The sequence below is a fragment of the Anomaloglossus baeobatrachus genome, chromosome 4 (assembly GCF_048569485.1).
Source record: "Anomaloglossus baeobatrachus isolate aAnoBae1 chromosome 4, aAnoBae1.hap1, whole genome shotgun sequence".
Classification (NCBI taxonomy): Eukaryota; Metazoa; Chordata; class Amphibia; order Anura; family Aromobatidae; genus Anomaloglossus; species Anomaloglossus baeobatrachus.
The window spans coordinates 501,527,445-501,551,426 of NC_134356.1; the positions used below are offsets into that span (position 1 = coordinate 501,527,445).

Here is a 23,982-nt window from a genome sequence, read left to right on the forward strand (position 1 = left end):
TCTACATGTCGAGGATGCCCTCCTGTTGAGCATTACACTTCTTGGTATTATTAGATCATGATCTCTTTGCTAACCTTTTCCATTTTTATACATAGTTACATAGGTTACTGTCATAAATAAATTTTGATTTGCATTAAAAAAGTTAGTATCAAAAACAATGTAAACTCACTTGATTTAGAGCCGCATGATGGTGCTGTTTGACCGGTAGGACATGTGCACATATTGGGCCGTGAACAGAATCCATCACCACAGGAATGACGGCAAATGGCTGCAAAAACATTAAAACTTTTAATTTAACAAATCTGAGACATTTTTGTTATGAACAGTAAAATCACACACAAAACTGTATAATTCAGGTACTTTATGGAGCACTCTAGAGATTATTATTATTTCTTCCTTTTGGTAATAATGACGTGTGTATTTGTAATGAGTGTGGTAACATACGGTGGTCACGTCACTGCATTTGTAACCTGCCAAATCACAGTGTCTGCTGTATGGAGCAGGGGTTGCTTTCTCAATATAAGTCTATGAGAATCACCCTCATTTTGAGTCTTACGGAATTGCATAAAGAAAATTTAAAAAGTGACATCCATTCCACACTGCAGACACTGTACAATTCAGCAGGTCACAAATGCAGTCACATGATGCTGTAGGGGAATGGAGCTCTGCTTAAAACAGCAGATGAAGGCGACCAGTGAGTATGCTACTGCATTCATTACACATATTCACATCATTGCTACCAAAGGGAGAAATAAGAAAAATCACTGGAGTTCTCTATTAAATAAAACACTTTGATACTATATTTCAGAGTAAAAACTGTGCACAAACAGGGCTTGAATATCTGGGAGGATAGCAAAATGTTTTGATGTTATACACTATATAATGTAAACCACAATACATATATGTTAAAGCGTGTGCACTAACGCTAATATAGAACTCAACTTCTATTTCTAATTGCTCCAGTTGGATGTTCAGGATTCAGGAAAGCATCTTTGGTCTACTGTCATCAGGAAACAAAGCAAACGTGTGCAACAAATCCTCTTTCCATTTTGACGAGAGCCAACAGTGGTCACTCAGGAAAAGCTGCTCTTGCTTTCCACCCTATAGTTCTAAAGCCCGCTTTACACGCTACAATATATCTTACGATGTGTCGGCGGGGTCACGTCGTAAGTGACGCACATCCGGCATCGTAAGGTACATTGTAGTGTGTAACAGGTACGTGCGATTGCGATTGAACGTTAAAACGTTCATCGCATACACGTCGTTGAATCCTGACGAATTGCACGTCGGGTTGTTCATTTTTCCCGAGGCAGAACACATCGCAGTGTGTGACACCCCGGGAACATTGAACAGATCTTACCTGCGTCCCGCGGCTCCAGCCGGCAATGCAGAAGGAAAGAGGTGGGCGGGATGTTTATGTCCCGCTCATCTCCGCCCCTCCGCTTCTATTGGCCGGCTGCCGCGTGATGTCGATGTGACGCCGAACGTCCCTCCCACTCCAGGAAGTGGATGTTCGCCGCCCACATCGAGGTCGTATGGACAGGTAAGTACGTGTGACGGGGGTTAATCGTTTGTTCGGCACGTTCAACAAATTGAACATGCCACACATACGACAAGGGCGTTGCAAATCGCATATGATATCGTATGCGAAATTGCAACGTGTAAAGCAGGCTTAAGAGTAGCATTGTATGACATCAAGTGGTTGCACAGGTAGAGGCAGATATTTCCTGAATATTGGACATCCAACTGGAGCCAGGCAGATGTTGAATACTGTACTGGGGTTTGCTTACACAGTTTAACATATTGCAATTTATTATTTTGTTTGAAGACAGCACGTGTGTACAGCAATTCAGTTTTTCTAGTGTCTCATCCCCCACACGTTACCTGACAGGGTGATGTGGAATGGTTGGATGTGGGTAACAATTCTGTATAATTATTTAAACAATTGATTTTTTTGTCACATTAGTGTCAGTATATGCAGAGGGTGAAATAAGTATTGAACGCATCACCAATTTCTAATAAATGTATTTCTAAAGGTGGTATTGACATGGATATCTCACCAGATGTCAGTAACAAGTTATTCAATACATACAGACAAAGAAATCAAACCATAGATGTCCATTGATCAAGTTATGTGTAATAATGAGAAATGACAAAGTATTGAACACGCTTACTGAAATGTATTTCATACTTTATGGAAAAACCTTTGTTGGTGATGACCGCTTCAATATGCCACCTGTATGGAGAAACTAATCGCATGCTCAGGTGTGATTTTGGCCCAAACACTCTTCAAATCCTGAAAGTCCTGTGGGATCCTATGAACTCTGAGCTTTAGTTCTTTCCATAAGTTTTCTATTGGATTCAGATCCGGTGATCGGCTCGGCCATTCTAGCAGCTTTATTTTCTTTCTATGAAAATCAATTGAATTTCTTTGGCTATATGTTTTGGATCATTATCTTGCTGAAATGTTTATCTGCTGCTGATTACAGGTCTTTCTGTAGTTTTCCAAATAGTGGTCCTTAACTCTTGGACAACTCTTTTGATAATTCTTTTCACTGCTCTGTCTGAAATCTTGCAGGTCATGGCCTGTTTATGGTGAAATGATCTTCTTTCCATTTCCAGATTTTGGCCCCGACAGTTCTAAGTGGAACCATGAGTAGTTTAGACAGTCTTCTGTAACCAATGGCATCATTATGTTTTGCAACAATAAGGTTCTGAAAGTACTGAGGCAACTCACTCATTATCCTCCTCATGAGATGTTTCTTGTGTGGCACCTTGATAATGAGACACCTTTTTACAAGCCATCAGTTGAAACAGATATTATTTTTCACTAAATATCAGGATTACTTTTAATTACTGATAGCTTTCAGCTGGTGTCATGACTTTCCATGGCCTTCTGCACCTCTCTTTCTTCATGTGTTCAATATTTTTTCCCTGTGTAATTTTTCATTATTACATATAACTTAATTTATGGACATCTATGGTTTGATTCCTTTGTATGTGTGGATTGGATGGGTTGTTACCAACATCTGGTGAGAAATTAATGTCAATAGCATCTTTATAAATATATTTACTTGCAAATATATTATATATATAGTGGTTGAAATAAGTATTGAACATGTCACCAATATGTCATCAAATGTGCTGTGTCGCCCATTTTTTAATAGTATAGTAAAGGTTGGACAAAACTATTTTGAAGTACAGTATTTAAGGCCACTATGCATCAGATACTGACTTTGTCATTTGCTCCAGGCATGTTTTACTATAAAATGCTGCAGTGATTCAGAGAACTCATGTATTAGAAATACAGACAGGGACTATGCAGCTCAAGTGACTAGTTCAGGAGGTCAGTTCCCAAAGAATTCTCCCTGCCCTGCTCTCATGAGTGACAGGTCTCTACCAATACACAAATGTAAGGAGAAACCTGGAACTCAAGGTGAGTGGGGCAGGAACATGCAACCGATGACCAGCCTCTTGGACTAGTCATTAAAGCTGCATAGTCCCAGGACAGCTTTCCATTGTATTTTCTCTCTATGTTCCACAGGTTTAGAGTAAGTCACACTAGGCTGAAATAATACAGCCAGTGTCTGATTTACAGTGTGGAATCAGCTGTCAGGTTTCCTCTAAGGGCATGTTCCCACACTGACTGTGCAATGAATGTATTTGTATAGCTGGCCTGTACGATTACGTTTTATTATATCTACCACAATACCATCACTGTACAGCCTTTATATTCTGATGTGTATCCATGCTAATAATATTTAGTAGCTTTGTAGTGATAAAAGGATGTTTTGGAAATATTTCTGCCTTGTAAATTAGTATTAGTGGTCTTTGTTCAGGCTTCATTCAGACGACCCTTTTTTTCATACTTGGGAAGGAAAAAAGGACCGACTTCCATCAATGTGCAGACTCAGATTTACATCATGTGTCAGATATTCCCATCACTGTTTCATGAGCTTTACTCAAATCAAAAAATGATAGAGATTTTGCAAGCTTCTCTTCATATTGACTAAAACACGGACTGAACAAGGATGCAACTAGGGTGCCATCAGCATGCAGTTCGAGTTTTTCACAGACCCTAACACTTGAACATGTGATTCGACTTAAAAATGTAAATATCTACGTCAATCGGCCTTCAAAAAAAAATAAAAAAATAAAGCCCCAGACTTTCATGGGTATGTGTCCCCTTCATGAAAAACATGAGAACAAAAATTATGGTACTTGCAATGTGAATGTTTGAATGAAGTCTTAGTAACAGTATGTAGGTAACATCAGGGTATGGTAGTAATTAATATTTGGTCCGGCATACTATATGTAGCACCGATGGGGCAGGGGTTAAATGTACTCGTCGCTAGGCCGGTGATGTCGGGACTGGGATGTCACAAGTGGCCCTGCCCGGCTCCGTGGCCCCAAGGTGTACAATAAAAGGGAAGAGGATGGATGATGGGATGATGGTGGGATGATGGAGGTTGGGAGTTGTAGTTGTCTCGTGACGCCAGCTGTGGTATGCGGCCAGGGATTAGCCGCCGCTACAGTTGCTGTCCTCCGGGGCAAATGGTGTCGCAGCAAGAATCGTTCTGCTCCCCACAGGTGGAGCAGGCCTCGAGGAGGATGATGAGGGATTGTAATGGCCGTTAGCGCTGAAGCGCAGGGCGACGGCGAAGGCAATAAGAGGCTGAGTCAGCTGCTGCTTACTCACAGTTCAAGTGCTGACCTCAGGGTACCGGTCTCTGCCGTCATGGGCCCTAGCCGATAATTCGGAGGTCACCGCCGATGTTCACACTGTCTGTCCTTCCTGGTTGGGGTCCCTCCAATCCCGTGGATGGAATGTGGAATGGGCTGCGGGTATTTCCTGCACTCGCCGCAGACCCTGGAATCCCTGGTAGTTGTGGAGAACCCGGACTGAGCTGCCTACTCCAAGCCATGGGTCTTGTAGTGCTCACAGAAGTGTGAAGGTAGAGAGAATATGCCTGGATCAAAGTCCCGACTGTGCTACTCACCCCAAGCTTTGCCCGGGACTAACTGACTATGTGTCAAGATGCTCCTTCCTTTTCCCCAAGTGGTTGTCCTAGTGACTGGGAAAGTCCCATGACTCGTGATGTCTACCCCCCCTTCTACCCTAGGCCAACCCCCGGTGGGAAAGCACCTGACTGTGTGTGGTTTGTGAATGTGAGAAACACCAGCAATTAACCTCTTCCTTACCCGGGATAAGAACCGCACCTTAAGTGAGGCGCTGTACCCTGTGGCGACTGAAGCCTCAGGGGCGCCACACATAGAAGTATGTAGTATGCAAGGGTTTTTTTTGTATAGAGGGACAGAAACTTTGAGGCCTATGCTAAATATATTTTAGGACCCTTGCAATGCCCCTGCAAACACAATAGATCAATGCTGCAGTTCTCCACCTTCTGTGTTGACGGAATGTGACAGTGTTAATGTCTTGAATATTTTTTCAGCATTTAGAGACCACTTTTAATTTTGCTGAGGTCCAAGCTTTATTTTACAGCAGCCATGATTCTATCTGTAAAGATGCACTCTCTGGAAAAAAGAAAAATTAAGGGAATCTTTCATCAGGTTTTTGCTGTATAATCTGACAGCATCGTGATGTTGGGGAAGAGAGCCTGATTTTGGGGATGTGTCACTTACTAGACTGTGTTTCCCTGTTTCAATACAATCAGGCAGTAGCGTAGCTACTGGCAGGGCAGTCATCCTGGGGCCCGTGCTTGAGTGGCCCACCTGGAGCCACCGCTACTCTTTACTATATCAGTGTGCACAGCGCGATGATATACATAAACAGTACAGTAGAGCAGGGAGACATTATCTCCCTATTTTACCGCTCTGAGTTCTGTAGACCACAAGGCGCTTTAAACCTGCGGTCTACAGAAAAGCAGGAGATGCAGTGGCCAAGGCTCCGGCGCATGTGTAGGACGTCAGAGATCCAGAGCCCTGATGCCATCATGCTGGGACTCTGATGTCCTGTGCATGGATCAGCGCTGTGAAAATGTGTTGCCTTGTCAGGGGATTGGGTTAGTATATGATGTTTTTTATTTTATTTAAAATTTGTGGTGGACTGTGGAGGGATCAGAAACAATGGAGGACCCTCATACAGTGTGAAAAGCCATGAAACAATGTGGGGGGCCCTCATACATTGTAGGGGCTACTGTTGTGGTCCCTCACAAAGTGTGGATTCTATTATACAGTTTGGGGAATAATCTGTGGCCATTATAGAGTTTGAGAGCTAATGTGGAGCATTATAGAGTTTGGGGCTAATGTGGGTCCATTATAGAGTTTGGGGCTAATACGTAGGGGCTGTAGGGGCCATTGTACAGTATGGGGGGGCCTTTGTTCAGTATGGTGGCCCTCATACATTGTAGGGACAACCTTAGGGGGTCTTCAAAGTGTGGGGGCCATTATAAAGCATGGAAGCTAATGTGGGGGTCATTACACAATTTAAGGGCTATTGTTGTACCATCATAAAGTGTGGGGACCTTTATACAGTGTTTTAGGGGAGCTGTAAGTCCACCGTACTGTGTATAGGGGAGTGGTAGGCTCATTGTACTGTGTATAGTGGAGGTGTAGGTGCATCATACTTTGTATAGACAAGCTGTACGTTGGGGGACTCTGGGGACATAATTAAATCTTAAGTGGGCACTTAAGCATTGTTATAGGGGCACTCAGGGTAATGTTACGGTAAGATGGGCATTATTACTAACTAGGGAGGAAAATGTGAGATATTTTTCCATTTAGAGGGCACAAAGGAGGGATTTTACTATGAAAGAGGCACAGTGGTGGCATTACTATGTGGGGCAGGGTGAAGAGCACTGTTATTGTACCACACAGCAGGTGCAGTTGTGACGCCCTGGACTAGCCAGGTTGTCATGGGTAGTCCCATACACACACACACCCCCCCTCTTAGAAAGCTGACAGCAGTCAAACTACAAAACCTTGTCACCACCCTCCGGTTTGATGTTCACACCAGGGGGGCGGAGCCAGGTGGTTGGCTCCGCCCACCGAGGAGTTCACAGGCCCCGAGGCGGGAAAAACAGTAGTCTAGTCTAGTCTAGTCTTGACAGTGGAGTGGAGTGAAGTTCAAGGGCAGACCTCTGTCCAGGCCTGCCATAGTCTACACAGGTGTCTGGGTTGGAGCCCAGTCACCTCTGGCAAGGAGGCAGACGGTGGCCGCCGCCTGCAGGAGCTGGGATTACAGCCGGTGGAACCATAGGGACCGGGTCGGGTGGTGGCCCGCCGGTACCGAACCGGGGAACCGATTGGAAACCGGAGCACCAGGAGGGGTACTCAGACCCAGTACGAGGCCCAGAAACAATTGGGCTGAGTTAAATCAACTGATTGAGGACTGGACTTAAGGACCTATCCCACCTAAGACCCGACTGAAGACAACAGCCCAACCATTAGGGTAACGCCACCGCCCAGGCATAGAGACCCGAGGGGCCAGCGTCTGCGAGCAAAGAGGGCTCTCCCGGCACATGCCAAGCCGGGGAGCGGACTACCGTTGCTCAGGCATAGGAGTCGACGTTTTCTATATAAGTAAGGTGCAGGAGAAAGGTGGAAACCACCAACCTGATAAGGAGAAAACTGCAGCCGGTTGCGGGCACCGTTCACCATCTCGTTTGGTTTACCAGAGACTCCAGCATGTTTGTAATAGTGAGTACAGCAGTGCCTTCGGTCCGCGCACCGCGCCGCACCACACCGACACCCCAGCACGCATCCATTCCCCCGCCTCAGCACCTCCCTCGGGCCCCCGGGACCATCATTCCCCCTACTCACGAAGGTGTCAACACCAAGCTGCGCAACACCGTTCCCGGGAGCCTAGTCAACGGCAGCAGTGGTGTCCATCCATTCACCACAACCCGTGGGTGGCGTCACGAACTCAAATCCCCTACAAACAACCGCGGCTCCGGCTGTGGACCTCCCCACCAAAGTCCCTACGTGTAGCGCCAACCCCAATTCAGAGCGACGTGACCCCCGGGTCTGTGAGGAGCTCGAGCCACTCACCGACGAGCACGGATCTGAGCGGCTCGACAGCCGGCCGAGCTCCGGGGTGGTACACAGTCACATGGACACAGACGGCAGCAGCTGCTCAACATTGAGATCTTAGCAGGATGAGGAGTTTTTGCAGGTTGGCAATAGATGGGGACAGTGCTGGCAATGTGAGAAGTTAAATGTGTCTTACAGACGAGATGTGTGGTTGGAAGAAGATGTTATGTCGGCCTGTGCCAGATGGAAAAGGTGGGAACAGTGAACGATTCCATCAGAAAGAATGTCAGCTGTATGTCACTATCTGTATCTGTACTGTAATATTTTACATGTTCTGCAGGGCTGATATCTACCACTATATGGTTATCGTATGGCGGTAATATCAGTATTGGTCTTTGTGTAGATACATTTTCAGTAACAGCCCAGTCATCTACTGAGATTCCCTTATACTGTATATAATACTCTGATTATACTGTAATCAGAGTTACCGATTAGGAGCCCACTCAGATGTGTTGCTAGCCCCCCCCCTGAAATTAACGCCTAGCTACGCCTCTGCAACCATTTCACCAACAATGATCAGCAGCTCTCTGTCACTACACAATGTAGACAGAAGGCTGTGGGTGAGTTATACATAAATCAATAACTAAGCTCTGCTAGAACTGCAGAAGAGAAAATTATAGCTGCACCCAGTGAAATAAGTGATACATCGCTGGAATCAAGGTTTGTCCCTGCTGTCAGATTACATAGCAAAAAACAGATTTCCTTTAACCTTGGCTTTATTAGTGTGATGTACCAAAATACATATACCGTGAATATAAAAAAAGATATTTTATTTTTCTAACCAAAATCCACAGGTCTGTCTGCATGACATTCAGTGAACACTTTGAGGGTGTAACCTCCATGTAACATAAATATGCTGAGCAGAACGTCTGCTTCCCGTTTAGGGTTCCAATATTTATGAAGAGCAGTAACATCTGTGCAGGATATGTGCTGAAAAATGATGACGCTGTGTAATAGTAGAGACGCTGAACAATGATTTGTGTCATTAGTAACAACTGACTTTTATGTGCTATCACTCATATTACATTCAGGAAAGTCCAATGTTATGGTGAGAGCCATGTTAGGAGAGGTGGAAACTGCAGCAGGTGTGTGACATTATGGAGAGTGACCCGCTGGAGCATTCCGCTCTGTAACCGTTAATGATCTGTTATAAAGGAGCTGGGTTAACCAACTTTTCCAAACATTTTTTAATTGAAAGAGAATCTGTCACCAGGTTTGTGCTATACCATCTGAGAGCAGCATCATGTAGACTGATTCCAGCGATGTGTCACTTACTGAGCTGTTTGCTGTCATTTTGGTAAAATCAGTGTTTTCTCAGCTGCAGATCTAGCAGTTTTACAGAGCTCATGAATATGCTGGAATACTTGGCAGCAAGTCAAGTAGTTCTCTAATGATAATCTACTGCTGATTAAACAGTGATTTTATCAAAACTACACTTAGCAGCCCAGTAAGTGAAACACTGCTGGAATCAGGATCTCTGCCCATGATATGTCTTTTAAGTTACACTTTGAATGTTTAGTAGTGCTATTGACTGCTTCTAATCAGTACTGGAGTTCCTGTATGATCTACAGTTTACACAGGAAGGTCAGGGGTGTGAGTGGGGTTATAGACAGAGTAGCTTTCTGAGCAATGCTACATCTATAACACAGAAAATACAGATTCAAGCAAAACTGCACAGAGCAGTCCAGTATATGATATATCTCTCCGATAACATAGCAAAAACATGCTGACTAATTCTCTTTGAGGACATACTGGGAATTGCAGTTTCATGCCATACAATTGTATATGCAAGGGGATTATCTAACATTGCACGTGATCTCTGTACTATGTTTGGTGTTGTCTTTATATACCTATGATGGTTCTGGTGCTGAAGCCTTGTGCTAATAATGGTTCTGGTGCTGTAGTTTTGTGCTAAAAATGATTCTGGTAATGTTGTTATATGCCGATAACAGATCTGGTGCTGTAGCCCTGTGATAATTATGGTTTTAGCAATGTAGTCAAGAACTGATGATGGCTCTGGTGATGTTTCTGGTGATGTACACATGTACTGTTGGTGGTTCTGGTAATTTAGTCATGCACTGATAGTGGTTTCGGTGATGTATTTGTGTACTTGATGGTGTTTCTATGGTTGTATTAATGTAGGTGTTGTAATCCTTAATTTATTAGGCTAGATGTAGTTCAATATAGGGTTAATATGCTGGACTGAAAAAACAGCTGTCTGAATGAGGCCATACAGTGAGGAAAAAAGTATTTAGTCAGCCACCAATTGTGCAAGTTCTCCCACTTAAAAAGATGAGAGAGGCCTGTAATTGAAATCATAGGTAGACCACAACTATCAGAGACAAAATGAGAAAAAATGAGACAGTCAGCGGAACCTGTTGACATTGACGGCTTTGGCCAACTTTAGAGTAAATGCTACTTTACACACTGCGATATCGGTCCCGATATCGCTAGTGTGGGTACCCGCCCCCATCTGTTGCGCGACACGGGCAAATCGCTGCCCGTGTCGCACAACAGCCGTCACACATACTTACCTGTCCGGCGACGTCGCTGTGACGGGCGAACCGCCTCCTTTCTAAGGGGGCGGTTCGTGCGGCGTCACAGCGATGTCACTGAACCGCCGCCCAATAGCAGCGGAGGGGCAGAGATGAGCGGGACGTAACATCCCGCCCACCTCCTTCGTTCCGCATAGCGGCCGGGAGGCAGGTAAGGGGAGCTTCCTCGTTCCTGCGGCGTCACACGCAGCGATGTGTGCTGCCGCAGGAACGAGGAACAACTTCGTTACTGCTGCAGTAACGATTTTTGAGAATGGACCCCCGTGTCGCCGATTAGCGATTTTGCACGTTTTTGCAACGATGCAAAATCGCTTATCGGTGTCACACGCAACGGCATCGCTAATGCGGCCAGATGTGCGTCACAAATTCCGTGACCCCAATGACTCCGCATTAGCGATGTCGCAGCGTGTAAAGCCCGCTTAACAGTATGTGCACTCATTGGGTGCAGGAATACATGAGCGCTCACTCTGTCAAGCTTTCCTGTGTTCTCTATGAGAGAGCTGCTGCTGCACATCTCTAGCAATGGCTTATCACTTACAGCACAAAAGGATCTGCAAAGCAGATGTGTCGGATCCTTATCTCTCCTGACAATCATTAGTCAAAGGATCTTGTACACATTAGACTGTAAGCCAGTCCTCTTGATATTGTATTACGGTAGTAACTTAACTAAAGGGTATATGCACCCAAAATCTTTTAGATGTCCGTGAATCCTGCAAGAATTTTGGTGGGAGATGCTTCAGGACAGTAGAGTGTCTTTTGTCCAGAAATAACGTTTTGGGAGGTTTTTGGTTATCTTTTTGGCCACAGCTTTCTTATTTAATTTGTACTGAATAAACTAGTGAGCGGCTTCTAAGCAGAATGTGCTCGAAGGATGGACAGGTTACTTTTTTTTACCGTTTTGCATCTTTGGAAACTTTAAGCGGTTAAAAGAAGCTCAAAAGACTGAACATGTGCACTGCAAGTTGTTTTTACATTGAAATGTATAATGTATAATGTGCATTCTGTTTAGCATTTAGTTAATGCTTTTTCAGGTGCCATACAGAGCAGACCGTTCTGAAAAAGTCACTGTCTACACACCCTTAGGCCGGTGTCACACTTGCGATTACCTCGCGTGTATCTCGCGTGAGTTTCGTGGTGCATCACCCGGCACGGACTCACACTCTCCTCACAGGAGCGTATAAGCTGCATAGAGATGCATGCAACCGACCCACTCATGTGAGCAGAATGTGAGTCCATGCCGGGTGATGCACTGCGAGACTTGCGCAAAATACATGCGAGGGAATCGCGTGTGACACCGGCCTTAGGCCGACTTACCAGTAAGGGGCGTGACCATTTAAAGTGTCTAGGGCAGCATAAATTCCAAATACAAACTTCCAGTAGTACTCAGGTTATAATTTCTAAAAGAATGAAAGGAGTTTTCCTGTTTCAAGAGAATTTTTTTGCACACACTATATACTCGTATGATGGCAGATTGCTGAATTGTGATAATGTGCAATGTTTACACTGTCAAGATTTCCCTCTGTCTCCAGTGAGAGTGGTTAATCATGTGAATTTCATAGTTGCAGTCATGAAGTGACTAGATTCTCATCTGCTTTTCTCAGAAGAAAAGAATATACTTGCATGCTTGTGGTCATGTGAGACTGAGGCCAATCCTTACAGTGTGCATATTATACACTGTCCAGATTTAGCTATCTTAATTTCTCTTGAGCCTGTAAAACCGTTTTAAAAGATTTCACCATGATTTATTGGGGATGATTTTATAACCTGCAGGTTGGCTATTTATGATGCATAATCAAAGTGAGGCATAATCAAAATCCTGACTTGATCTACATTGAATACAAGATTACAACATCGTATGACTTATGCAAATGATTAGTTAGATATCACATGAAATATTGTGTAAAGTTTAAAACACAAAAAAGGGAGCACTTGAAAAAAGACAAAAAATGAAAATAACAAATAGTGGTATAAATTAGAAAACATGGTGGTGTTTAGTGTGGCTTAGACAAGCTAGTACTATTATGACTAATAATAGATCAGCAATTTCCATGATATTTCTGTTTTTTTAAGCATCTAGAATTAAGTATTAGAACTTAAAGAATTAGAAAAAGAATGAAACTTACGGACGATGCACTGGTTTCCTCCCGGTAACGTTTTCCACCCTGGACAACAATACGCATTGTATCTGGATCCGCAAACATTGGGTCTAAAAACAAAAGGAACATAATAAACCAATGTGTTTAAACTGCATTAAAGTGTGAAGTATAGTAACAGATGTTCATCTCTTTACGTCATGGGAAAAGGACTTAAAGGGGTTTTCCCACAAAAAAGTTAATTTTCAAGTTGATTTTAGTCAACAGACCTTGGAATAATAATAATTTCCACAATTGGACGTGTTTTAAAAAAATGTTGCTGTGCTGAGATAATCTTACGTATGTCTCCTTGCTATATACTGTGTAATCGGTGTCTGACCGTACAGGGACATGGTCTGATCATACCACAGCTCCTGGCTGGAATATCATCAATAAGTTAATAAAATTCAGTAATTCAATACAAAAAAGGAAGCACATATATTATATAGAGTCATTACATACACAGTGATCTATTTAAAGTGTTTATTTCTATTAATGTTGATGATTATGGCTTACAGCCAATGAAAACCCAAAAGTCATTATCTCAGAAAATTAGAATATTATATAAGACCAACTGAAAAAAAGATTTTAAACTCAGAAATGTTGGCCTACTGAAAAGTGTGTACAGTAAATGCCTCAATAGTTGGTTGGGGCTCCTTTTGCATGAATTACTGCATCAATGCAGCGTGGCATGGAGGCGATCAGCCTGTGGCACTGCTGAGGTGTTATGGAAGCTCAAGTTGCTTTGGTAGCAACCTTCAGCTCGTCTGCATTGTCGGGTCTGGTGTCTCTCATCTTCCTCTTGACAATACTACATAGATTCTCTATGGGGTTTAGGTCAGGCGAGTTTGCTGGCCAATCAGGCACAGTGATACTGTGGTGAGTAAACCAGGTATTGGTATTTTTGGCAGTGTGGACAGGTGCCAAGTCCTGCTGGAAAATTAAATTTCCATTTCCAAAAAGCTTGTCAGCAGAGGGAAGCATGAAGTGCTCTAAAATTTCCTGGTAGTCAGCTGAGCTGACTTTGGTCTTGATAAAACACAGTGGACCTACACCAGCAGATGACATGGCTCCCCAAACCATCACTGATTGTGGAATCTTCACACTAGACCTCAAGCAGCTTGGATTGTGTCCTCTCCACTCTTCCTCTAGACTCTGGGACCTTGATTTCCGAATGAAATACAAAATTTACTTTCATCTGAAAACAACTCCTTGGACCACTGAGCAACAGTCCAATTCTTTTTCTCCTTGTCCCAGGTAAGATGCTTCTGGCGTTATCTATTGGTCATGAGTGGCATGACACAAGGAATGCAACAGTTTTAGCCCATATCTTGGATTTGTCTATGGCTCTGGAACCATTGACTCCAGCAGGAGTCCACTCTATGTGAATCTCCCCCAAATATTTGAATAGCCTTTACTTCACAATACTATCAAGGCTGCGGTTATTCCAGTTGCTTGTGCACCATTTTCTACCACACTTTTTCCTTCCACTCAACTTTCCATTAATATGCTTGGATACAGCACTCTGTGAACAGCCAGCTTCTTTAGCAATGACCTTTTGTGGCTTACCCTCCTTGTGGAGTGTGTCAATAACTGCCTTCTGGACATCTGTCAAGTCAGCAGTCTTCCCCATGACTGTGTAGCTTACTTAACCAGACTAAGGGACCATTTTAAAAATACTTAGAAAGCCTTTGCAGGTGTTTTATGGTAATTATTCTAATTTTCTGACATAATGCCTTTTGGGATTTCATTGGCTGTAAGTCATAATTATCAACATTAACAGAAATAAATACTTGAAATAGGTCACTCTGTTTGCAATGACTCTATATAATACTGTAAATGTGTTTATCCTTTTTGTATTGAACTACTGAAATAAAATAACTTTTTGATGATATTCTCATTTATGATGCACTTGTATATAACATTATTTCAGCACAGGAACATTTTCTTTACTTACATCCAATTGTGGAACATATTATTATTCACATATCTAGTGATTGAAACAAACTTTAAAATTATCTTTGTTCATGGGAGAAACCCTTTAAGGTTGTATTTAATCTAATATCAAGGAAAAAAAAATCAGGTAGCTGCAAGTATCAGCTTTCTGAGGTTTATGTAACTGACACATTATTTGGTTGGTGAAAGACAAGTGGAACGGACGCTAGGCCTCCGAATTTAGAAAATAAAAATCTTGATGAGGTATTAATGGTCACCATGGCCCAAATTCTGTCCGGCTCAGCAGTATTTTAATGAGTCCAGGATGCTCTCACTCAGCTATAACTTAATGAGTTGGACTCTCACCAGGCACAACAAGGTCCATTAAAAAATTACAGACAAACGATCATTTCAGGGACCTTTAACTCATTAGACTCCGAAGAACATACAATTTATTTCCCACAGCTAAAAAAGGAACAGGGCATAAAAGCACAATCTCAGGATAATCTCTAGAATGTCAGTGCAGAATTATTCACACCTCTGTGTAGTGCAGATTTCTTCGAAAGCGCTTTCCCTTTCCTGTCCCTGAGCTGCCGCTGATTGTTTTTTAAAACCAAATAAGATAACCACCTTTTCACCAAAAATTGATACCATATACAATACATATAAGCCAAAATTCACACACATACAGTGTTATCCACTAGGCACTACATCAGGGTTTCTGTTACAATCCTCAAAAAATAGGATTCCGACGGGAAACCCAACAGAGCCATTCACTTCAATGAAGCTGACGGAGTCATTTCGGACACTGTATAGCCTCTGTTCTGAAGTCCACGATTTTTGTGAATGTCTGAAAAACATGACTGTTATGACTGGAGGCCAGAAAGTGTCCACAGTGTCCTGTCAACTTCACTGAAGTGAAGGGCATTGTCAGGGTGCTCATCTGAAGCTTTTTTAGGGGTGAATTCTGGAAGAAACCCTGACAAAGTGCTTAGTACAACGCATTAACTGTCTGAACATGGACCTACAAAGTCAGAGAAGATGGCCTTTAAAACTATAAATGCATGATTAAAATCCACAACACCATAAATAGTAAATACGTAATGGCTCATCACCAACATGAAGTATTGCTAACCTAAATAACTATTACATTACAAAACAGTGGCTATAACTACCCCGTATAAAACCTGCCAAGCATCTGGTGTAATTTACCCCTCTCTCCCCATTGAAAACACATTAAGGGTACATTCATATGAATGTTATATATGGACAAAGACAGCACACTGCTCTGGGTATCAAAATACGGGGAACCGCAAGTCATTTTTTCCCATAATTTTTTTTTTACACTCCACGTCTGGGACCCAGGCAGCTACTGTGAGGGTAGCAGCATGTCAGTTCGTCTGATGTCACAGCTGGGTTACCAAGGAAACAGCGAACTGTGATCTCAGGTGAACTCACTCGCTCTTCCAGCTGCGCCTCCATCAGTGTGTCCCATACACCACAGTGCTTGGTCACATTTTCAAAATTTGAGGCAGCTACGGACTGCTTTTTGCAGGCTAGGGAGAGCCCAATAACCATGGGCCTCCCCAACCTAAATATGCCTGCTCCCAGCTGTCTGCTTTATCTTGGCTGTGAAATCCAGGAGAAAATGGAGTAAAAAATGTACATCAGTAAACAGTGTTCAATAGAAAATTTCAAATGTTTATTAATAACAATATTAAAATGAGAATCCACAACCATAGAACAACCAATTTTCATATTTAACAGTAGGTGATCTGTATATAGCAATACATAGATAAGGCAAAGGAAGCAAATAAAATAAACGGACCAGAAATACAGTCAGATGGTAATGACTTAATACCCCACATAGAGAGTAAAAGGGGGACAATCTGATCAAAGGTCAAAAAAATTATTGTAGGTACACCAAAACATTACTGCAGCGAACCTTAACATCATGGAGATTCAAGCAAATGGTCAATATGACCAAATAACTGTCTGTGCTTAATCAAATATGACCAAGTAAATGCAGAAACCCCCTTGCATGCTAACCAATTAGGTATAAATATGTCGCGGTGTAAAAAAAATAGTTGACCATGATCAGATATACATCACCCAGAGCAAAAGAAGACAGGAGACCTAACGTACGTTTCACTTCTTAAAAATAACCAAATACATGGCTTCCTCAGAGGTCACGTGACCTCTGAGGAAGCCATGTATTTGATTATTTTTAAGAAGCGAAACGTACGTTAGGTCTCTAGTCTTCTTTTGCTATGGATAACTTTTGTCCTCTACCTACCCAACACTGTGAGTATATGGGTGATGTATATCTGATCATGGTCAACTATTTATTGGTGTACCTACAATAATTTTTTTGACCTTTGATCAGATTGTCCCCCTTTACTCTACGTGGGGTATTAAGTCATTACCATCTGACTGTTTCTGGTCCATTTATTTTATTTGCGTCCTTTGTCTTATCTATGTATTGCTATATACGGATCACCTACTGTTAAATATGGATATTGGTTGTTCTATGGTTGTGGATTCTCATTTTAATATTGTTATTAATAAAAAATTGTAATTTTCTATTGAACACTGTTTACTGATGTGCATTTTTTACTCCATTTTCTCCTGCATTTCATTAATTGTTCTGGAGTTATTCTCTGTATATATCATCTTAACTATTTTGCATGGCATTTACCATAGCCATGCTTGTTTGGAATTTTGTTTTGATGGTTTATCTTGGCTGTGTAGCAAAATTTGAATGGGACCCTCTCAGTGTTATTATTAAAAAAAGCCAGATGGGGTCCCTCATATCTTGATACACAGCTAAGATAACGCACACCGCTGGGGGCTGCAGCCTCCAGCTATCTGCTTTATGTGTGCTGGATAACAAAATTCAAGGGAACCACATGTCATTTTTTCCAATTATTTATTGTTAACCTCCACTTCCGTGACTCTGACAGCTAGTGTGGGGGCAATCAATCACAGACACTGACACATCTGCAGTTTGACTGCAACCAATCATAGATGCTGTCACAGAGGAGGGGCGGCGGAAGCAGTGAATATTCATGAGGTTTAATGAATGGACCTGGAAGCAATGGGATACCTGCGCGAAGACTCGATAAGTATAACTGTTGTGCTTTAAATCTCGTTTTGTCTTTTCATTTTTTTGTATCCGGGTGGCCAAACCTGAACAGTACCACTGACTTCCCTGAGAAGTACGTGTTTGGGCTCCATTCTCAGACACTAGGTACCTGGCACGCTGGGTGTGGGGAGAGACACCAAGCAAGTGGACTCCTGGGAATAAGGGAGGCTGAAACACAATCAAGGGGGGGTGACCAGGAGCTCCTGCGCTGACCCTGATACTGGGGGGCCCTGCGCTTGGCCTCAAAACACAGGTACCTATAAGAGTTAGGAGGTGTGGCCCGCCAATGTGCCTGTTGTGAATACATTTTCCAGTTTGGGGCTCTCTCTTGTGGTCAGTGCTGGTGGTGCAGTTGACTTGTGGAATGAGATCCACACACTTGTGGAGGACTGGCAATCAAACCTTTCAGATTGGGACTATATAAAGGAGTAGTTTTCTCTTGTTACTTGCCGGTGCTCAATTGATTTCCTGTGTGTTAAGGACATTCTGAAACCAGCCCTGCTCTCTACCAGAACTCCTCTCAAGATAAGTTGGTCTTTGTGCCTCTTCTTATTGTTTCCACTTTCTTGTTGTTTTTTCTGTTTTGATACTATTGCTTGATTCCTATTTTGCCTGTGTGGAGTTCCTGGTGAAATTGGATCATTCCCTGCTGGGAGTGTCTGTATTTTTAGCTCCATGATTCTGCAATGTATTGTATTTTGTCATGCTTGGTATTAAATTCAGTCCCTCATCTATATAAGTGTTTTTGGATCCCAGTAACATCAGAATACTGATATAGTGGGGGGGAGGCCGTGTGGTCTCAGGGTTTTTTCATGTCAGGCGTGCTGAGATTTTTTAGGGTTTTTACGGCTGCAGACAGTGCTCTTTCCTATCCTTTCCTATAAAAATAGTTTGGGCCTCATCTTTGCTGAATCTGTTTTCTAGCTTTGTATTGTGTTTTCCTATATCACTGTAGTCTTACATGTGGGGGGCTATCTACCGTGTTTCCCCGATAGTAAGACGTAGTGGGGGTTTTGGGGGGGTCGGCTAATGTAAGACGTACCCCGAAAGTAAGACATAGTAAACGGAAAGCGTTATTTATTTATTTATTTTTTTCTTCTTTACAGTACCGGCCGAGCGCCCAGCTGAGCGCCCTGACATGCCGGCGGCCGAGCGCCCAGCTGAGCGCCCTGACATGCCGGCAGCCGAGCGCTCAGCTGAGCACCCTGACATGCCGGCAGCCGAGCGCTCAGCTGAGAGCCGTCACATGCCGGCGGTCGGGCGCCCAGCTGAGCGCCCTGACATGCCGGCGGCCGAGCGCCCAGTTCTTCTTTACAGTACCGGCCGAGCGCTCAGCTGAGCGCCCTGACATGCCGGCGGCCGAGCGCTCAGCTGAGAGCCGTCACATGCCGGCGGTCGGGCGCCCAGCCGAGCGCCCTGACATGCCGGCGGCCGAGCGCCCAGTTCTTCTTTACAGTACCGGCCGAGCCCCCCCTCTGAGCGCCCTGACATGCCGGCGACCGAGCGCCCAGCTGAGCGCCCTGACATGCCGGCGGCCGAGCGCCCAGTTCTTCTTTACAGTACTGGCCGAGCGCCCAGCTGAGCGCCCTGACACAACCGGCGGCCGAGCGCTCAGCTGAGCGCCCTGACATGCCGGCGGCCGAGTGCTCAGCTGAGAGCCGTCACATGCCGGCAGTCGGGCACCCAGCCGAGCGCCCTGACATGCCGGTGGCCGAGCGCCCAGCTGAGCGCCCTGACGTGCCGGCGGCCGAGCGCTCAGCTGAGCGCCCTGACATGCCGGCGGCCGAGCGCTCAGCTGAGCGCCCTGACATGCCGGCGGCCGAGCGCTCAGCTGAGCGCCCTGACATGCCGGCGGCCGAGCGCTCAGCTGAGCGCCCTGACATGCTGGCGGCCGAGCGCCCAGCTGAGAGCCGTTACATGCCGGCGGTTGGGCGCCCAGCCGAGCGCCCTGACACGCTGGCGGCCGAGCGCTCAGCTGAGTGCCCTGACATGCCGGCGGCCGAGCGCCCAGCTGAGAGCCGTCACATGCCAGCGGTCGGGCGCCCAGCCGAGCGCCCTGACACGCCGGCGGCCGAGCGCTCAGCTGAGCGCCCTGACATGCCGGCGGCTGAGCGCTCAGCTGAGCGCCTTGACATGCCGGCGGCCGAGCGCCCAGTTCTTCTTTACAGTACCGGCCGAGCGCCCAGCTGAGCGCCCTGACACAACCGGCGGCCGAGCGCTCAGCTGAGCGCCCTGACATGCCGGCGGCCGAGCGCCCAGCTGAGAGCCGTCACATGCCAGCGGTCGGGCGCCCAGCCGAGCGCCCTGACACGCCGGCGGCCGAGCACTCAGCTGAGTGCCCTGACATGCCGGCGGCCGAGCGCCCAGCTGAGAGCCGTCACATGCCGGCGATCGGGCGCCCAGCCGAGCGCCCTGACACGCCGACGGCCGAGCGCTCAGCTGAGTGCCCTGACATGCCGGCGGCCAAGCACCCAGCTGAGAGCCATCACATGCCGGCGGTTGGGCGCCCAGCCAAGCGCCCTGACACGCCGGCGGCCGAGCGCTCATCTGAGTGCCCTGACATGCCGGCGGCCAAGCGCCCAGCTGAGAGCCGTCACATGCCGGCGGTCGGGCGCCCAGCCAAGCGCCCTGACACGCCGGCGGCCGAGCGCTCAGCTGAGTGCCCTGACATGCCGGCGGCCGAGCGCCCAGTTGAGCGCCCTGACATGCCGGCGGCCGAGCACTCAGCTGAGAGCTGTCACATGCCGGCGGTCGGGCGCTCAGCCGAACGCTCGGCCACCGAGAAATGTTGCAGTAATGTTGTCCGTGGTCCATCAGGACCACGGACAACATACAAAAACACGCAGCCTCAGTGCCCTCATGTGCAGCAATCGCGGCAAGTCCCCATACGGTACATTGCATGGAGACTTGCTGCAATTGCTGTGGGATTTTTTTTCCCAATATAAGACATACCCCGAAAGTAAGACATAGTGGGACTTTTGGGGGTAAAAAGAATGTAAGACACTGTCTTACTTTCGGGGAAACACGGTATATCTTTGGGGATTGCTCCAAGGCAGATTAGTTTTTCTTATATTTCTATCCGTAAGAATATTTAGTTCTCCGGCTGTGTCGAGACGACTAGATCATTGTAGGCTCATTCCACGACTACTTCTAGGTGTGTGTCAGGATTAGGTCTGCAGTCCGTTAAGGTTCCAGCCACTCTGGTTACTTTTTGGGTTTCCGCATTTTTTTGATCCTCCTCGGTCCCTGAATCATAACACTTGCCCCTGTCTCCTAGCCAGACCCCAGCACTAAATCCCACCACCCACCAATCCACGGAGGGGAAAACAAGCACAAAAATAAACAGCAAAAGGGGAAAAAGGAAAAACAACAACTTATCTTGAGAGGGAATCTTCAGAATAAACAGCAACATTAGTCTGAAGCCACTTGCACTCCTGAGCAAGCAACTTCTCCAAGTGAAGAGTATAACCCGCACTGGAGGAGTGAGAGGCCCCATGTTATAAAGGCCCTTAAATACCAGCTGGAGGAAAGGCTCCTCCAACCTGGAAAGGAAACAGAAAAAAAACCTAAATCAAGCACTTAAAGGGTCAGCGTCCATTAACGTCTGGGCGATCGCCGGGCCCTTCTGCACCTGGTCCCATCTGCCGCACCTAAAGGTCCAGACACATCCGTGACAGCACCAGTTACGGATCACTGAATTGTACAGTTCGGGTTTGCCCATCACTACAGAAGAGCACTTGGCTGAGTCAAGCACTCATTTGTGTGTACAGCCAATAAGAATCTAGGAAGTATGGACACCCTTAAATGCAACAACATAAAGGTATCTGTCAGCAAGTTTTTGCTACCCCATATGAAAGTAACATAATGTAGAGACAGAGACCTTGATTCTAGCATTGTATCACTTACTGAGCGGTTTGCTGTAATTTAGATAACATCTTTGTTTTATCAGCTTCAGATCTACCAATTCTCTGAATACTGAGCTCTGTAAAAATCCCACCCACACTACTGACTGACAGCTACCTGTGTATACTGTGCATAAGCAGAAAGCTGCCAATCAGTCGTGGAGGCGTCATGCTCATGAATATACTTGACTGGTGCTCTAATGATAATCTCCTGCAGATGAAACTGATTTTTAGCAAAACAACATTAAGTAGCCCAGTAAATGACGCATCACTGGAACAAGGGTCTCTGTCTCTATATCATGCTACTCTCAGATTATGTGACGCCCTGGCCTATCAGGTCGTCACAGGGTATTGTGCAATCTGCCCTTCTGTGCAATATCCATCTCCTTCTTGGTTATGGGTCCCTCACCTTTGGTGTTGCCAAGAACAGGCTAATCAAAATCCTAGGAACACTCTGCACCACACCCTGAGTGGAATAGGGCCGCCCACTTGGGGGGTTGGTAAGGGGGGTCAGGAGTGTCAGGAGTCAGTTAGTTGTGGAGTGACTCTCAAGAGGAGAGGTCAGGAGCTGGGCTCCGTGAACTACTAGGTGGCAGACGTTGGTCTGGGCCTGGTAGGAGCTGGACCCCAGTCGCAGGGGATCATGACAAGGGGCACGGACTGTCGAGGACAGCCGGCGGCCTTGTGCCATCACCGGGCAGGGGCCAGGGCACGACTGGGTACGTAGACCCTAGGTTAGGGAGTAGCTTCAGGCGTCCTGACAATTTACCCAACGAGGACGGAGCCTTCAAGATCCGTTCTCCACCCGCTCCAAAATTGGGGTACTAGCGCAACGAGGGGGATAGTACTTTCCCACTACACGGTCCAGAAAATCCCAAGCGTGAACCCTGAGAGCAAGCTCACCCAGTTAGCCACACTGGGGAGCAGGACCCGATTAGTTTCAGGCTAAAGGGACCAACTAGAAGACAAGGTGCCACAGGAAAAGGTCACAGGCCAACAGGCAACACCAAAGGGCACGGGACCCAGGCGTGCTCCCTCTCAGCGGCAGCGGTGTCAAGAACTTTGGTTTACTACATTTGTCGGTGTCAGCGTTATTGGACTGAGTGAGTACACAAGTGTCCCTTACCGTCCCAACGGCACCTCCCCATCACCTTTCCCGAGGCATCCCCCTACCCGTGGAGGGGTTAAACACCTAGCTGCCCACACCATCGCCACCGGGTACTCCCAATTGCAGCACTGGTACTCCATCTTACCACGCACGACAGGTGGCGTCACGAACTTTCCACACCATCCCCTGTACATAACTCCCCTTGGTTTGAGGAGCCGTACGACCTTGGGTCCGGAGCCCTCCCGAGCCACCGCGGATCCGGATCCGAGCAGCCCAGCTGCCGACGCGGGGGCGACACAATTACATATCAAAACCTGATGAAAAATTCCCTTTAGGTCCAGTATCTATCTTACCTACATTGATTATGCAGCTGAATGAAATCTATTGTGGTGTGGACAGGAGAAAAGTTCCCTTTAGTGTTTTTATAACTCCTTCACCCCCAGGCGATTTTCCATTTTTCATTGTTTTTTTGCTCCCCTTCTTCCGAGAGCCGTAACTTTTTCATTTTTCTGTCAATCTTGCCATATGAGGGCTTGTTTTTTGCAAGACGAGTTGTACTTTTAAATTAAACCATAAATTGTACCATAGAGTGTACTGGAAAATGGCAAAGAAGTTCCAAGTCCACAAAAGTTGCAAAAAAAGTGTGATTGCACTATTGTTTTTGAGATATTTTATTCACTGTGTTCACTATATGGTAAAACTGATGTGTTCCTGCTAGTGCATTAGTTTTTGGCCTGGGCAGTGTACAACTGTTGCCTTTCTTTGCTGTAAGTATTTGTTGAATTTTTGGAGGAGATTTATTCATCTTTTTGTTGCTATCTTATAGAGAGGAGGCGTTGGATCAAGTCCAGTGACGTCCACATGACCAGACCAACCCCTGGTGAGTATAGTAAAAGATTTTTTTTTGCCTTGCAGAGTGGCAAGGAGACATACAGGCTGAAAGTGTTGGCACTCTTGAAATTGTTCTATAAAATGAAGCATGTCTCCCAAAACTTTATTGCAATTGCCTGTTTTAAACAGAAAAAATTGGAGAAAAAATAGGCAAATTGGACATAATTTCACACAAAAACCCAAAAATGGACCGGACAAAATTGTTGCCACCTTTTGAAATAAGGGTAAATAACTTTGGTTCAAGCATGTGATGCTCATTCAA

At 45.5% G+C, this 23,982-nt stretch overlaps 1 protein-coding gene across 2 annotated transcripts in view; it reads right to left on the reverse strand.

Moving 5' to 3' along the window:
• Nucleotides 1-23,982, reverse strand: part of FBN1 (fibrillin 1) — a 385,311-nt gene that overhangs the window by 287,094 nt on the left and 74,235 nt on the right. For both annotated transcript variants that reach the window (XM_075345804.1, XM_075345803.1), the window contains exons 3-4: nt 12,731-12,813; nt 170-268 (exon numbers count right to left, since the gene is read on the reverse strand). In XM_075345804.1, the coding sequence (XP_075201919.1) occupies nt 170-268; nt 12,731-12,813 (182 nt within the window). The remainder of the gene's footprint in view (nt 1-169; nt 269-12,730; nt 12,814-23,982) is intronic.